This window comes from Oncorhynchus gorbuscha, linkage group LG23 (genome assembly GCF_021184085.1).
Source record: "Oncorhynchus gorbuscha isolate QuinsamMale2020 ecotype Even-year linkage group LG23, OgorEven_v1.0, whole genome shotgun sequence".
NCBI classification, from domain to species: domain Eukaryota; kingdom Metazoa; phylum Chordata; class Actinopteri; order Salmoniformes; family Salmonidae; genus Oncorhynchus; species Oncorhynchus gorbuscha.
In genome coordinates, this window is record NC_060195.1 from 35,639,086 (window position 1) to 35,654,539 (window position 15,454).

General features: G+C 46.2%; 1 protein-coding gene, 1 long non-coding RNA gene and 1 other non-coding gene across 4 annotated transcripts; 1 reads left to right on the forward strand and 2 right to left on the reverse strand.

Moving 5' to 3' along the window:
- Nucleotides 1–2,353: 2,353 nt before the first annotated feature.
- Nucleotides 2,354–4,190, reverse strand: LOC124011656. The gene is made up of 2 exons (XR_006834607.1): nt 3,564–4,190; nt 2,354–3,426 (listed from the first exon to the last, which is right to left on the reverse strand). It is a non-coding gene; the product is annotated as an uncharacterized LOC124011656 (long non-coding RNA).
- A 1,452-nt stretch (nt 4,191–5,642) lies between these two features.
- Nucleotides 5,643–10,373, reverse strand: LOC124010857 (histidine--tRNA ligase). Of its 2 annotated transcripts, XM_046323587.1 has the most exons (14): nt 10,217–10,352; nt 9,214–9,654; nt 9,040–9,129; nt 8,762–8,881; nt 8,532–8,627; nt 8,232–8,357; nt 7,984–8,091; nt 7,749–7,847; nt 7,476–7,569; nt 7,266–7,393; nt 6,689–6,964; nt 6,451–6,567; nt 6,179–6,325; nt 5,643–6,090 (listed from the first exon to the last, which is right to left on the reverse strand). In XM_046323587.1, the coding sequence occupies exons 2-14, from the start codon at nt 9,610–9,612 to the stop codon at nt 6,031–6,033; spliced, it is 1,860 nt and encodes a 619-aa protein (XP_046179543.1). In that variant the 5' UTR covers nt 9,613–9,654; nt 10,217–10,352; the 3' UTR covers nt 5,643–6,030. The 2 variants fall into 2 exon arrangements, with proteins under 2 accessions (XP_046179543.1, XP_046179544.1); XM_046323588.1 differs by lacking the exon at nt 9,214–9,654 and having other exon boundaries at nt 10,217–10,373.
- Nucleotides 10,374–10,632: 259 nt separating this feature from the next.
- On the forward strand, nt 10,633–10,704 carry trnaa-ugc. The gene has a single exon. It is a non-coding gene; the product is annotated as a tRNA-Ala (tRNA).
- Nucleotides 10,705–15,454: the final 4,750 nt, after the last annotated feature.

Here is a 15,454-nt window from a genome sequence, read left to right on the forward strand (position 1 = left end):
GCACAAAGGACACATGTTATCACCTGGTTGAATTAGGCCCGTCTGCCACTGATCAGCCGTGCCCAGACACACATCTACTGGGAGGGAGAGAGAGAGAGAGAGGGAGGGAGACCGAGAGACTTTTCACAACTGGGAAAGATGGAAACCTAGTCAGTTACACAACTGAATGCATTCAACTGAAATGTGTCTTCCGCATTTCACCCAGCCCCTCTTAATAAGAGAGGTGCGGGGGATGCCTTAAATCGACATCCACATCATCAGAGCCCGGGGAGCAGTTGTTGTCGGGGGTTAATTGCCTTGCACAAGGGCAGAATGGCAGATCTTTCCACCAGGTACCATAAAAACAACACATTTTATTGACCAACAAGTGGCTTTTTTTTCACAGTATCTATAGTTATTTTCAAGAAAGACCAACTCCAAAACATACTGCATAAATAAAATGCTGATACATATTCTGAATGCTGCCGAGGTCACCGTTTGAAAAATACATGAACAAAGTCCTGAGTAAGAAAAAGCCCTGCTAGCCCTCAGCAATTCAGAAGCCAACATCAAGGTCCTTCTCATAACCAAGCAAATGCACTGAGTGTACAAAATATTAGGAACACCGTTCGCCCTCGGAACAGCCTCACTTCGTCAGGGCAAGGACTCTACAATGTGTTGAAAGCGTTCCACATGGATGCTGACCCATGTTGATTCCAATGCTTCCCACAGTTGTGTCAAGTTGGCTGGATGTCCTTTGGGATGGTAGACCATTCTTGATGGTCGGGAAACTGTTGAGCGTGAAAATACCCAGCCGCGTTGCAGCTCTTGACAAACTGGTGTGCCGGGCTCCTAAGACCATACCCCGTTTAATGCACTTCAATATTTTTTCTTGCTCGTTCACCCTCTGAATGGCACACACATCCATGTCTCAACTGTCTCAAGGTTTAAAAACCCTTCTTTATACGGTCTCCTCCCCTTCATCTACACTGATTGAAGTGGATTTAACAAGTGACCTCAATAAGGGATCATAGCTTTCAGCTGGATTCACCTGGGCAGTTTATGTCATGGAAAGAGTAGGTGTTGCTAAAGTTTTCTACACAGTGTACGATGCTGATGTCAAAACTCACACACTCAGATTATTAAAGTCTGTTTCAAAGTCTTTAAGACTTGTTGGGAGTTGTGTAACGGCAGATGCAGGGTGAAAGGAAACAGATTGACGCTGCCCAGGGCACGCCCTCAGGTTAGACTGGGGAAAGAGATCACTCCCTGTCCCTGATGTTTAGGTGAGAGAGGCGGGGACACAGCTGTGTGTGTGTGTGTGTGTGTGTGTGTGTGTGTGTGTGTGTGTGTGTGTGTGTGTGTGTGTGTGTGTGTGTGTGTGTGTGTGTGTGTGTGTGTGTGTGTGTGTGTGTGTGTGTGTGTGTGTGTGTGTGTGTGTGTGTGTGTGTGTGTGTGTGTGTGTTGTGTGAGAGAGAGAGCATCCCAAGGCCCTACGGCTCAGAATCTGCTGTCGCTATGCAGCTGACACTTCTTAGCAACAGAGTGACACAGTCTCAGAGACTAATTTGACTCTGACAGGAGTAGATATTCTGGAACTTTCACCTCTACTTCAAATGTGCCTCGTAGTTTTTAAAATTAAGAGATACAAAAGCTGAAAATTACCCAAAGGCAGCAGCATAAAATAGCAGAAGCCAACTCAGTTTGAAATACTTTTTCAATTACGAAGACATTATATTTCTTCACCAACACAGTTGCTCACAACTTCACAGTAATAAAACGGATTTTCAATGGGAAGACTGTCCCCTGTGGCTCCCTGCTACTGTCATGTACCGTATCTGTCTCCTAACCAGGGCCAATATGGCAGGCAGCAGTTATGCCTCCAATGATGTAACAACTTGCAGCACTAAATAATCTAGTTGGTTTTGTGTAGACTAATAAACACATTTACGCGTGACACAGTGCCGTGTAACCACTCAGTGGCCCTGTGCTGTTGTGTGTAATGGGGGTGTGTGTTCGTTTACCGCACACGTCAACACTTTATATTGCACAGTCACTCACCCAATCATGGAAAGGCACACAGACACGCACAGGATGGTGTAGAGAGAAGGGGAGGAAACCTTCAAACAAGCACACGGGGGGAAACCCATTCATCTATATCCACCTCAGCATCAAGTCCAGAAGCCATGGTCAATAAAAATGTTCAGGACCTTGATGTAAATCTCATTAGCTTGAAGCAGGGCTCTTATCTGGCCAGTCTAGATACAGTAATTCACTTTGTTTCATAGAGACACTTCAGATAAAGCACTCTACTGGGAACAGTCTAAGAGGAAACAGTGTGTCCCTCTCTTTCTCTCCAACTTTCCATCTCTCCTTGGGGCAGAGGGAAATTAACAAGCTGCTCCGAAAGCCATTATCAGAAATCCATAAAAGTCATCCGAAGGTGCAGTGCACCCCTGCAAAGACATGGCCAAACTACTCCACAGTAGTCAATTCTCCAACCACGGTTTATCCACCACCCCCACTGTGTTGTTTTGGACCCAGACAGACAGCCCCTGCTATCACACAGTGGATCACAGAGCAAGCAAGTTCAAAGCCAATTCTTATTCCCCTCAGACTCAAATGAACACATCTAATTACCAACGGTAACACACACACACCAGCACCACAACACAGACCACCCACCGACCCAACCACCCTCACACACGGTTGGTCTTTAAAACATGTTTTACAGGATGTATGTGTTACACACACAGAGAGAGAGAGATAGCAGACCTTGATATGCAGATGTGAGGGAGAATGGCTAGCAGTGGGAATGACACACTCCTTTAATGACAGACTCAGACACAGAGACATCTGTAGTGATGCCTGGCTACGTCACACTACAAAGCAAAACCATCACCAAACAGTCAAGCAATTCGAACCCTGTGTCCCCATCAAACCACATCCACCAGCATATACACTACAAAATCCCATACACCCTCACTTCAGGTAACCCCATTACATGCCATACAGGTGAGTACTAACACAACTGTGGGGGGGGGGGGGGGAAACACCATTGCGCACATGCAACTGGTGTGAAATAGCTAGCTAGTTAGCGTCACTCGCTCTGAGACCTTGGAGTAGTTGTTTCCCTTGCTCTGCAGGGGCGGTGTGTGCGGAGGGACCCTGGGTCGAGGGACGGAAGCAATGCTGTTATATTGGTGCCGTGACCTGGTTCACTCAGTTGGGCTCTGCCCAGCAGCTGGGGTTGCTATAGAGATGGTCAAAGGGGGGTGGTGAGTGTAACCGGTGTGAAATGGCTAGCTAGTTAGTGTCACTTGCTCTGAGACCTTGGAGTAATTGTTCCCCTTGCTTTGCAAAGACCATGACTTCTGTGGAGCGATAGGTACCAATGCTTCATGGGTGACTGTTGTCGATTTGTGTAGAGGGTCCCTGGTTTCAGCCCTGGTTGAGGGATGGATACAATACTGTTACACACAACCCAGAAACACTGGCAGCGCACAGACTATGTGTTTGAGGATGTGCTGAGAAGCTCAAGATCCTATTGAGAGTTTGATGATGATGACTAGAAGCCTACTTACAACAGACCTGGTGAGATGCTGACATCTTGTGAGAGAAAAGTGTAGTTGCATCCCTCCAAATAGGGGACCACCGTCATCCTTGTAGAATCCTGTTTCCCTTTATAAATTTTTTCATTCAAAGATTAAAATGATACAGCTCTGAAATAACGCAGGCTGAAGGATACACCTGTTAGAAATTCACATAGGACTGCCTCTCTGGGACCCGGTGCAGTTAAAATACTTGAGGTTTCTTCTCCGGAAGATTTTCAACATTTGTCTTGCTGCAAATGTCCTTTCCGACACTACAAATGTATTGTCAGTCGCCCTGGCCTTCAAACGTGAGCAACTTTACAACCTTTTGCCCCCTCCCCCGACAACATCAGCGATGTAATCGCTTTTTACCTGATGGCACGGTATATCTCTGTTGTACTTCACTAATCAATAGGAAATGGGAATCTGCAATTGAAGGCTAACGGTACTTTTTCGAGAGTTGGGATGATGGAGGACCGCTCAAGCCAGGTAAACTAAAATTACTTATACCGTTATTGTTTTTAAGCATTGTCGTTTGACATAACATCCACGTGTTTCTGATGCAGTTCACTGGTTTTGCTGGCATTCGCGTAATATGATGCACGCACACTGGACAATGGTGTGCAATGCCTTTTGCGCGTGACAGTTTTTTTTTCCACCGATAACAAGTGCACATACACTTCAACATCCTTAACTTACTTATGTCACCTAAAGTGTCTCTGTTTATATTATGAAGGGCGCAAAATGTTAGAAACTTTTTTTTCTCCGAGGCCTGTTTCCAAAAGCAGCTAATTGGCTGGTGTTTTGGCTAGTCTATTGCAAGACGCACATGTCTCATCAAATAGTGATGACATTGTTTTTTTTTTCTCGGTGAGCCGGCAGGCCCATTAGGCTCCCAAACCGCTCTTCGTTCAAAACTCTTAAATTGAACTAGAACCATGATTTTTAGAACCAATCTCCAATGATCAGAGTATACACCGCTTTCTGTTATCATCTCGTTTACATTTGAAATGCTGGCATCTCTCCGTCAATCATCCCGTACCCTCCGTATTTCTGCAGCCGTTAAGAAGTGCTTCAGACTGGCCATCATTGTGAAGTGGCAGGCCCAAGCACGACAAGCCTTCCAGACCCCCCCCCCTCTCCCTGCCGCTTCCTCGACAGCCCCCGATCTCCCCTGCGTTCTGCTGGGGGTGGGGGCGCTCCCATGGTGCACACAGCTCCTGTTTCCCCCAGGAGGATGTCTAAGGTGCCTCCTGTGTACGCAGCAGCTCTGCTCCAGGGTGTGTGTGAGGTGTACGGGCAGGGTAAGCTCCTCAACGACCTGCAGTACCGCCACATGGAACCTGACGGGTTCCTGTGCTTCAGCTACCGGGGCTGGACACACCCCTGTGAGGGACAGAGTGGCTACTGTACTGTTTTGTTTTAATTGTGAAAATACTTGTCTTGCACTCTTTTAAATGTAGTAAATCGTGAGTAGATGCGTGATTTTACTTTTGCCTGTTTTCTAAATTTGAATAAAAATATTTGTAATAAATGTCAGTTTGGCTGTCTAATATGGAGTTCAGGGTGGTAGGTAATTATACATCTGAAATATCCCACATGGATTCCATAAATGTACATTTGAGGTCTTTTCACAAGGACTGGGTGTAACCCTTGTAGTATTAGGGAATGCTGGTGGTGGTTGGGAGCATCCTGGAGGCAGCAACAGACTAGGGTTACATCCGTCAACAATGAACACTCAACAGCTCGATAGTTCAGCTGAACAAATGTACATTTAGTAAGCATTTACATTTACATACGGCATCTTTTCAGGATGCTGCAAACCACTTAACAGCATTCCCTTTTAGTATAAAACACAGGAAGAATTCACAAGGGGTACATGTCCTATATTGTTTTGGAAATATCCAACACTCGTGGACCGTGTAGCATTTATTGCAGGCCAATGGTTTTACTATTGTAATTTGACAGTTTCTCGTTTTAGTTATTCAAGTAGGTTTTCTAAAACACGACAGACCACATTCAATTGTAACCTGCTGTTGAATACACCGGTTGTAAATCAATCTCTTAAGGTGGAGGTATATATCCCTTTATTGGTATGCTGATAAGACAGGCATTTTAATGTTTCCTATATAGGCAGATTAACCTTTAGGGCTAAGACTAATACAGTGACTATTGAAATGTTACCCATGTCATACTATTGTCTTATGTACATTATCAAAGCTCCTCGTCCTTGAGGGTACGCAGGTGTCTGGGTAGTCGGCATGAAACCACTGCCTTTTGAGACCACTAATATGCAAAGCCTGGACAAATGAAACTATTGGGAAATCTTCTGCAGTTGAGACGTGATATCTTGGTGGGCATGTTGAGGGCTTTGTGTGGTCAGCGATGAGACCTGTGGTAAACAACTTCTTGAGCCAATCGGATGATGAGGCGGGGTGTTGTCAGGCAAAACCACGACTTAGTCGTCCGAGGTCCTTCTCTTGATCTCCTCCACTAGTTTGGCTCTGGACACGTCAATCTGAGAAAAAAACAAAAACGTGGTGTTTTATTCAAGAGTGTGTGTGTGTTTAACTGACAGAGATGCTGTGTGTGTATGAGAATCTCACCTCCTCTCGGCTGTGGACCGTTCGGAGCTTCACCACCCCGTCCTTGAGCTCCTGCTCCCCCAGGATCGCCACCAGGGGGATCCCAGAGTCCTCACAGTGCTGCAGCTGGCTCAGCAGCTTGGGGTTCTTCTTATACATCACCTCTGCCTGACAACAAACACAGTTATATAAAGGTTCCTCTTATGAATAGCCACAGCTCACACTCAGCCGTTTCACCAGTGGAAATCAACTCTACACACGCACCATCTGAAATCGAACACACACACACACACCTTGATCCCAGCGTTCCACAGTTCAGCGGTCAGTCGGAGTCTCTCCTCCAGAAGGTTTTTCTGTGCCGAGGCCACCATGACTTGAGTCTCTGTGGTTCGCACCTTCTCCGCCGATGCCTGGGGGAGCCAGACCCCAACACACCAGTCAGCCACACAGAGTTTCTCTCTGACACATTCATGAACAGACCAGCCTGTGGGGAGAGCTGGCCGTTGACAATACCCCATCCCCCTTCCTTACCTCAGCCTTCTGCTCCATGATGGAGAAGACCCTCTCGATGCCGATGCTGACCCCCACACACGGCACCTTCCTGCCCTTGGGGTCGAACATGCCCACCAGGCCGTCGTAGCGCCCACCGCCCGCCACGCTACCCACGCTCACACCTTCCTCAGCCTTCTCGCCCGCCCCGTTCTGGGCTGCCGCCACTGGGACCGGGCCGGTCTGGGTCAGAATGGCCTCATAAATCACACCTGTGTAGTAGTCCAACCCACGGGCCAGACTCAGGTCAAACACCACCTGGGAGAGGGGGAAGAGAAAAGGGAGGGAAAGGACAGATTAAAAGGAGACAGTAGGAAGGAACACGAGGCGAGGGATTTGGAAAAAAGGACTGCATCCTCAGACTTATTTCAGCTGATCATATCATGACATTATCTATCTAACCCCCAATAAAACAATTACTGTCCATTGAGAACTAAATGCCTCTACGGAGTAGGCTGTTGATGGACAGATTTCTATAGACGCATTACCTGTCATATCACCTTGGTCACCAGATAACCTGTCACCTCTGACCCCTCACCTTTCACCTCTGACCGCTCACCTTGTCTGTAACCTGGAAGAGCTGCAGGTAGCTGAAGAGCTGCTTCATGTCTGTGAGGCCGGCACACGCCTGCTTGCTCTGTGACATCTTAGCATCCTGCAGCAGGCGCTCAGCTAGGTCCATCCCCCCTGGAACACACACCAATCACAAACAGGGTCAGACCAGGGGAAAGGTCAAAGGTCAGTCTCTGTGTGTGTGACCTGTCCTCACCCTGCAAGCTGACATACTGTCCGATCTGATCGGCTGCTTCCTCAGACAGACCCTTCTCCTTCACCATTTCACTCCTCACATCCTCCCAAGACATCTGGGGTGTGGGGTGAAGAGAGAACACAAAGGTGGGAGAGAAAAGCAGGGAGCAGCATAGAAAAGGTGGAGAGAAAAAAATCCTTTATTTACTTGGTTTGCATATTAAACCATTGTTCATGTTTAAAGTTTAGCATTCCATTTCCTTAACCACATAAGGTTTGGGTGCAGTGGGTTTACCTTGTCCAGTTTGTCCACTGTGGAGCAGATGGTGCGGAACTTGTCATCCGGAACTCCACACACTGCAAACATCCCATCTAGAATACGTCTGTCGTTCACCTGCACAGAGAGGATATTACGGCGGGGGAGGGGAGTTAGGACGAGTCTGGCCATACATACAGACCTTCCATGTATTCCTTGCCTCATATCGCGTCACAGGATGTTTTACCACGGGTGCTGTGTGTCTCTGACCTACCTTGATGCGGAAGTCACCCAGCTCCAGCTCACTCAGGATCTCGTGGACAATCTTCAGGCACTCAGCGTCTGGGATCATGGGGTCGTACTGGCCTGCAATGTCAAAATCCTGGGAGGCGGAGAAACACACACTTAGCAAGAAAATGGGTCATGCGTATCCACAAACATCTGGATGTAGCAGAAAGCAAAAATGATTCCAGTGTTATGGCTGATATGAACGGTCAAACCAGGGTTCGCTCTGACGCTTACACACTGATAGAACTCCCTGTAGCGGCCGCGGGTCATGGCGGGGTTGTCACGGCGATAGACCTTGGCAATGTGGTAGCGCTTGATGTTGGTGACCTTGTTCATGGCCAGGTAACGGGCGAAAGGCACCTGGGACGGGGTGGGGTCAAGGACTAGTAAACACCCGATTGGCTCCTAACCTTGTTAAAATCCACCAGTTGGTTTGCTTTCGAGGCATGACCATGAAAAACACAGGGAATTACCTGACCAGCTTGCAGGCTAGCCCACTTAGCAATGTACGCATCAGGACTAATACAAGGATACAGTGAGATCGTATCTAAGGGACAGCAGCTCTCCTCCTTGGTCCTTCAGGTCGTAGATGAGCTTAGAATCTTCGCCATACTTTCCTGTCAACGTTTCCTACAAATTGTCAACATAAGCACAAAATCCCGATTTATTACAAATCCACCGGCTAGTTTACAACATTCTATTCATTGTCAACAGTGTGTGTGTCTCTCTCTCTCTCTCTCTCTCTCTCTGTGCCTCCCACACACCTTCAGCTCAAAGACGGGTGTGTCGATGTTCTCGGCTCCGTGGCGTTTAAAACAGCCGATGATGGTGTTGAAGACTTTCTCTCTGATGGCCATCTGCTTAGGGTTATAGTCCCTGGTTCCCTGAGAGAGGTTGAGGGAGAGAAGGAGTGCATAAACAAGACATCACCTGCTAATTTGGATTTTCAATAAAAGACTAGAAGTAAACATATTATGCAGCAAGTTCTCTTCATGATCACCCGCTGCCTGTGAGGTGCACTCTCCATGGTGGCAGTATTTACCTTTGCGGTCTTGAGCGTGAATTGGTGTCTGCCTTCATCTCCTCCAAGCTGAACCTTCAGCTCTAGCAGTTTGGCCACTTCCTCATCAATCTAGGAAAGAAAGACACAAACACAGTTCAATGTTCCTCAGAACCTTGGAACAGATCCTCCCCCACCCCAGAGTCAGGGTCCTACCTGAGACACCGTCATCCCAGAGAGGGTGCGTAGAGAGCGGGCACAAAATCCAGACCGACAGCCCACCAACCCCGCATAAAGACGCAGGGACGCCATACCCAGGTTAATCATACCAGCAGGGGAAAGCAAAACAAAATCAAACAAAAAACAAAAACAACCAATATGGCCGTTCAGGAGTGCAGCATCAGAGCAGCAATACAGTCCAATGGCAAAGTCCACCAAGCCATGTTGTCCAATAACCACAGTCCGTGAATGCCAGGTGACGGCAGGGTTATCCAATCCAAACGCAGTGTTATCAAGGAATATCCAGTCGGGAGTGTTTGGATTCCAAATGGTGACGTGTGAGGAAGTAGATGACGGACGGAGATGAAGGTATGACCCCAGCAGGGTTGTTGGCATCGAGCAGGAAGAACAGGAGAAAAGTGGTGAGCAACCCTATCACTAGGGAGACGGTCGGGCATGACGCATCATCACAACATGGAGGACAAAACATGAGGCAGGGGTCAATCAAACCAACCTGTCACAGCCAAGAATCAAACCAACCAAGTAAATGAAAACGCATACAGATCATCTCTATCCTCACCTGTGTAGTTAGTTAAAGGTGGGGAGAGACGGTCGGAGAAGCTCAACATTCAGCCATTAAAAGGAACCATGAATTTACACAATGAATGACCAGCCCATGCACATGACAACTATCCTAAGGGGATTGCATCAGTTTGGATTGATAACTAGCTGTATAATTTGAAGCACTATTATTAACTTACGTGCAGAAGAAAAATAGCATTCATGCTTTACTTTGTAATAGCCATTAAATTCCACTTCTAATTGAACTGACTAGATAGTTAACAGACTGAACCGGCAAGGCCCGTATTTTGGCATGAGTAGCCAGCTAACACTAGCTTCGTTTATGACATATGTAGCACGCGTCTTTGTTCATCCCATCACAGTCCCGCTGTACGTACAACATTTTGGAACATCGTCGTGCTAGGCGTTGAATACTGACCTGTTCTTTGCTTGCTTTTTCTGCCTTTAGTTTCCGCACGACTTCTCCTTGTGTTTTAATCGCCTCTTGTATCTGTGCTTTGTCGGCCATGGTGTTGCATCTAATGCCAGAGACGAGACGACTATGCTAACGCTTCCTCAAAGACCGGAAGCCGAGAATCCGAGGAAATACCTCCACGTACCGCATGGTGGTAGTAGATTTACATTGGTAGTAGATTTACATTTAACAGAGCGCCGTGAGATGTACATGCCAGATACAGTGTAATAATCGTGTTTAGCAGCAAGACATGGAATGAACAAAGGTTCCGCACAACAGAAAGTTGCAAGTAGTTTCACACTCCTACACGATCAACTTTATTTTTGACCAAATTTGATATCTCAGTATGTATAGGGTGAATTCATATGTTGGTCTCAGTAGGGGATGTAGCTCAGTGGTAGAGCGCATGCTTTGCATGTATGAGGCCCCGGGTTCAATCCCCGGCATCTCCACTCCTTTTGATCAAGATCGGTTTTCTGGCAACTATTTTACAATCAAATAACAATGCCTATCTCATCAACAAAAATAAAAATATGTAGAAAATAAGAATATGCAGAGAATAAGAAGAGCTTTAGTTTTTATGATTTGATGACCACCATGCCCCCAATTTGTTGATGCATTAATTTGGGGGATTTTGTAGAATCATTTCGCTGTATTATTTTGTAATCTATGTTCTCAGTGACCCAAGTCAAGACAAGAAAAAACATAAATGGCATTAACTTAGCGTAATAACATAATTAATTTATTAAGTGAAAGAGGATTTGTGAATAAATGTCAACAGACATTCTGACGCTGAATAGGCAGCTTTCTGCAGTGCTCACTGAGGATGCTTTGATGTGAAACTTGATATATTTGATTGTTTATAATGTCTCTCTGAAGGCATGAACATGCCTGCTAGTGGTTAGGTTACGCTTGTAGTTTGTCGGTAATAGTATACCCCATTTTAGCCTAACACACACACACACACACATTTCAAGTTTTAATGTCACATGCACAAGTACAGTGAAATGTCTTTCTTGCAAGATCTAACCAAACAATAGAGTAATCAATAACAATGTAGAAGTAAAAATAACAAGGTATAAAACACAGGAGATATCAAATTAAGAAATGAGAAGAACACGATTAAGTAAGTAAGCACACTATATACAGCTTATTGGGAAGAGGTCCGAGACCTAGCCGTGTGGTGCCAGGACAACAACCTCTCCCTCAACGTGATCAAGACAAAGGAGATGATTGTGGACTACAGGAAAAATAGGCCCCATTCTCATCAACGGGGCTGCAGTGGAGCAGGTTGAGAGCTTCAAGTTCCCTGGTGTCCACATCACCAACAAACTAACATAGTCCAAGCACACCATGACAGTCGTGAAGCGGAAACGACAAAACCTATTCCCCCTCAGGAGACTGAAAAGATTGGGCATGGGTCCTCAGATCCTCAAAAGGTTCTACAGCTGCACCATCGAGAGCATCCTGACTGGTTGCATCACTGCCTGGTATGGCAACTGCTCGGCCTCCGACCGCAAGGCACTACAGAGGGTAGTGCGAACAGCCCAGTACATCACTGGGGCCAAGCTTCCTGCCATCCAGGACCTCTATACCAGGCGGTGTCAGAGGAAGGCCCTAAAAATTGTCAAAGACTCCAGCCACACTAGTCATAGACTGTTCTCTCAGCTACCGCTTGTACCGGAGTGCCAAGTCTAAGTCCAAGAGGCTTTTACCCAGCCTATTTGCACCCCCCCCCCCCCTCTTATTCTTATCCATATTTTTTGAAACTGCACTGTCGGTTAGGGGCTCATGAGTAAGCATTTCACTGTAAGGTGTTGTATTCGGCGCATGTGACAAATACAATTTGATTTCATTTCATTTCATTTGATATACAGGGTCAGTTCCAGTAGGGGAGAGTGAGGTATGATGTCACACTTTTCACGCTGTCTAACATTTACTGGGCACAATACATCCCAATGGTATAAATGTCATACCAAATGAAAGAATGAAGTCTTGGGCACATATGTTGTATTCATTACATCTTCATATCTTATTTCAGCACCGGAATTGTAATGTCATACCAAATGAAAGAATGAAGTATTGGGCACATATGTTGTATTCATTACATCTTCATATCTTATTTCAGCACCGGAGTTGTAGACCGAACATTCTCTGGCGTGCACATAGATCCACGGTTATTGTTGGAATCGGAATGTAATGTAATGCTGCAGATAACTTGCTTAAGTGTTTAAAGTCTTAACAAAACAGATGTGGTGTTTAAACACACTAACACACAGTTTTGTAACAGCCTATACGACTTACATCCGTATCTGACTAATCAGACTCATCTTCAGAGTCACAGTTCTGGCACACATAAATTGCCTGGCCTGAGGTGCAAGCATCATGGGCCCATTTGTTGCCTCTCACGCACTTCACTCAAGTCTCCTTTGGAAGGATTTGAAAATGGCTTCACACAGACGAGGCCGAAGCAATCCTCTTCATCTGATGATGACTCTTCTACCATTTCTCTTTTTTTAGCTGCCTTCTTGTTCTTTGCAGATCCAGACTTTGACTCCCCCCTTGCTTCCCTTTCTTTGGAAACAGCTTTTTGCTAGATTGTGCCTTATTCTTTTCCCTTTCTAGTGCCTGCTTCACTGGTGTGTCAGAATTGTTTGGCGCCGTTTTCTTCCTTTGCAAGCTGGTTTCCGGGGGCCAGCTTTTGGATTTGGCCGGATGTCCTCTGGAGTTGGTAGTGTGTTGTCAGCTGTTGGGCAAGGGTGAGCTGGTGCTAGCATAAGAACTGGGCAGGTCTGTGTCTGAGCTCATGCTAGGCAGGGCTGGAATGGTGCTGAGGCCTGGCAGGTTTGTGCTGCGGCCTGGCAGGGCTGAAATGATGCTGGGGCCTGGTGGTTGGTGCTGGGGCCTGGTAGGGCTGGAATAGTGCTGGGGCCTGGCAGGACTGGAATGTTGCTGGGGCCTGGCAGGGCAGGGTTGGTTCTGGGGCCTGGCAGGGCAGGGCAGGGCAGGATTGGTGCTGGGGCCTGGTAGGGTTGGGTTCTAAATGGGGCGATCTGTAACGTAGGATGGCGCAAACTCGGTTTCCAGAAATACATCCCTGTTGTAAGGTTGTACCCCAGCCACCCTAAAGCCAGACTGAATGTTCAAGGGGGTTGCAGCCAGAGGATAGGCGATTGTCACAATCCCAGGAATGTCATAAATTGACATTGTCCTCCCGGGATTGTTTCTCATCCAGGCATCACACGCGGTGTTGATGTGCCTCTTTAGCGGCCCGTAGACAGACCTGTCTAAGGGATGAAGCCGATCAGAGCAATGGGATGGCAGCATAATGACAGCATAATTATGCCATTTTCTTTGGCATATTTGAGTCCATCAAAGGACAGAAGGGAGTCTTGGTTGTCCAAAAGGAGTAAACACTTTGTATGCTCGACAGAATGTTTCAGGAAGTCAACAAAGTGCTCATCTTTCATCCACCCAGAGGGATTTGCCCTTCGTTTGCTGCCAGGTGGCCCATTGATCAGGAAATGATTGAGGAAGTTGACACGGGGGAATATAAAATATGGAGGTATACTATTCCCTGTAGCTGAGAAAGCACAGGCCAGTGTGACAAGGGTTCCCCTTTCAGCGGATGTCAGTGACCCTACTTGTTTGAATCCACGTCTGCCCACCACTTTGTCAGGTTTATGGTCACCCAGTTTCATCGACATTCCATATGTCTCCTGGTCCAAATTGATATCTCTGTAGCACTTCTGCTACATTGTCGAAGGAAAGAGTTAACATTTTCTCTGTTGAAGCGACTTGCCCTGGCAAGGCTAGTTGCCTCTGGCTTTCTCAGTGACATCGTTGGGTGCCACTTTAAGAATCCTGTAAACCACTCCGAGCTGGCCTTTTCTTTTTCTGCCCACATTGCAGTGAACTTAAGCTGGTGTGCCAAAGCAAACAGGTAGGCAAGAGTTCTGACCTCACTTGGCGACATACCAAAATAAATGTCAGCTGACCTAGTAACATACTGAACAAGCTGCATCTCCAAATCAGGTGAAAAAACCTGCCGTGGCTTTGTATAGCCAACCACTGTTGTTGGCATGGCTGTCTGACTTTCATCTTCCTCTCTGGCAACCTTTTGACAATACCGAGTCAGAGTACGGTAATTTATGTCAAAATCCTTCACTGTACTCCTGATTGATTGTTCTGCAACTTCACCTGCCTCACTGCCTTTAACATTATGCCAGGTGGTGTGCTGCCATTCTCTGTCTTTCTTTTATAATTTCTACACATCTTTCCTTCCTTCCTTCCCTTCCTTCCTTCCCTTCTATCCTTCCTTCCTTCCAAAACACATTTCCTCATTGCAATTACATATGCATTACAGGCTTACTACGCCCACCTTCCTGTCTACTATCCTTGTTGCCACAATTCACTTCATAACACCACACTAAATTCATGACACTGTATGAAGTAGTGTGTGTGTGTGTGTGTGTGTGTGTGTGTGTGTGTGTGTGTGTGTGTGTGTGTGTGTGTGTGTGTGTGTGTGTGTGTGTGTGTGTGTGTGTGTGTGTGTGTGTGTGTGTGTGTGTGTGTGTGTGTGTGTGTGTGTGTGTGTGTATACTGTCTCATACAGTAGGCATGTAGTGTGTTAGTAGACACACACGCCAGAGCCTGTCTTGTGTAGTCCAGGGATACGTCTGCTGCTCTAAACTATACGAATATATAATAATCAATTTACAGTAACATTTAATACTATTATCAGAGCTGATATCACAATTTTTGGAGCATGTTCTATGTGTCTATGTATACTGGGGCAAGTTGTCACATGTGAAGACTTGCCCCAAGGTCATTGAGACAACTTGCCCCAAACTGACATGTGTGCTAATGTTGGCTAAATCTCAAGGTTAGCTCAACATAGGACTGCAGCTAAAGTATCAAAAGACACGTTATTGTCTCCTCTACTCAGTGCAAGATTATAATTTTGAACATTCATACCTAACAAAGTTTTATTGAATAAAATGTAAAGTGCCATTTTTTTACTTTTGAAGGGGGAAAAAGAAACTTGTGCTCACCTCAGATTAGAGTGACCTTGACCACACGTGAACAGGAAGTTAAACATAGAACATGCAGTCGCACAAATTAGCTATTTGATTTTTGAGATAGCGCCTCTAGTGTTGGAGGTATGAACAGTTTGACAACTTACCCGTGTGACAACTTACC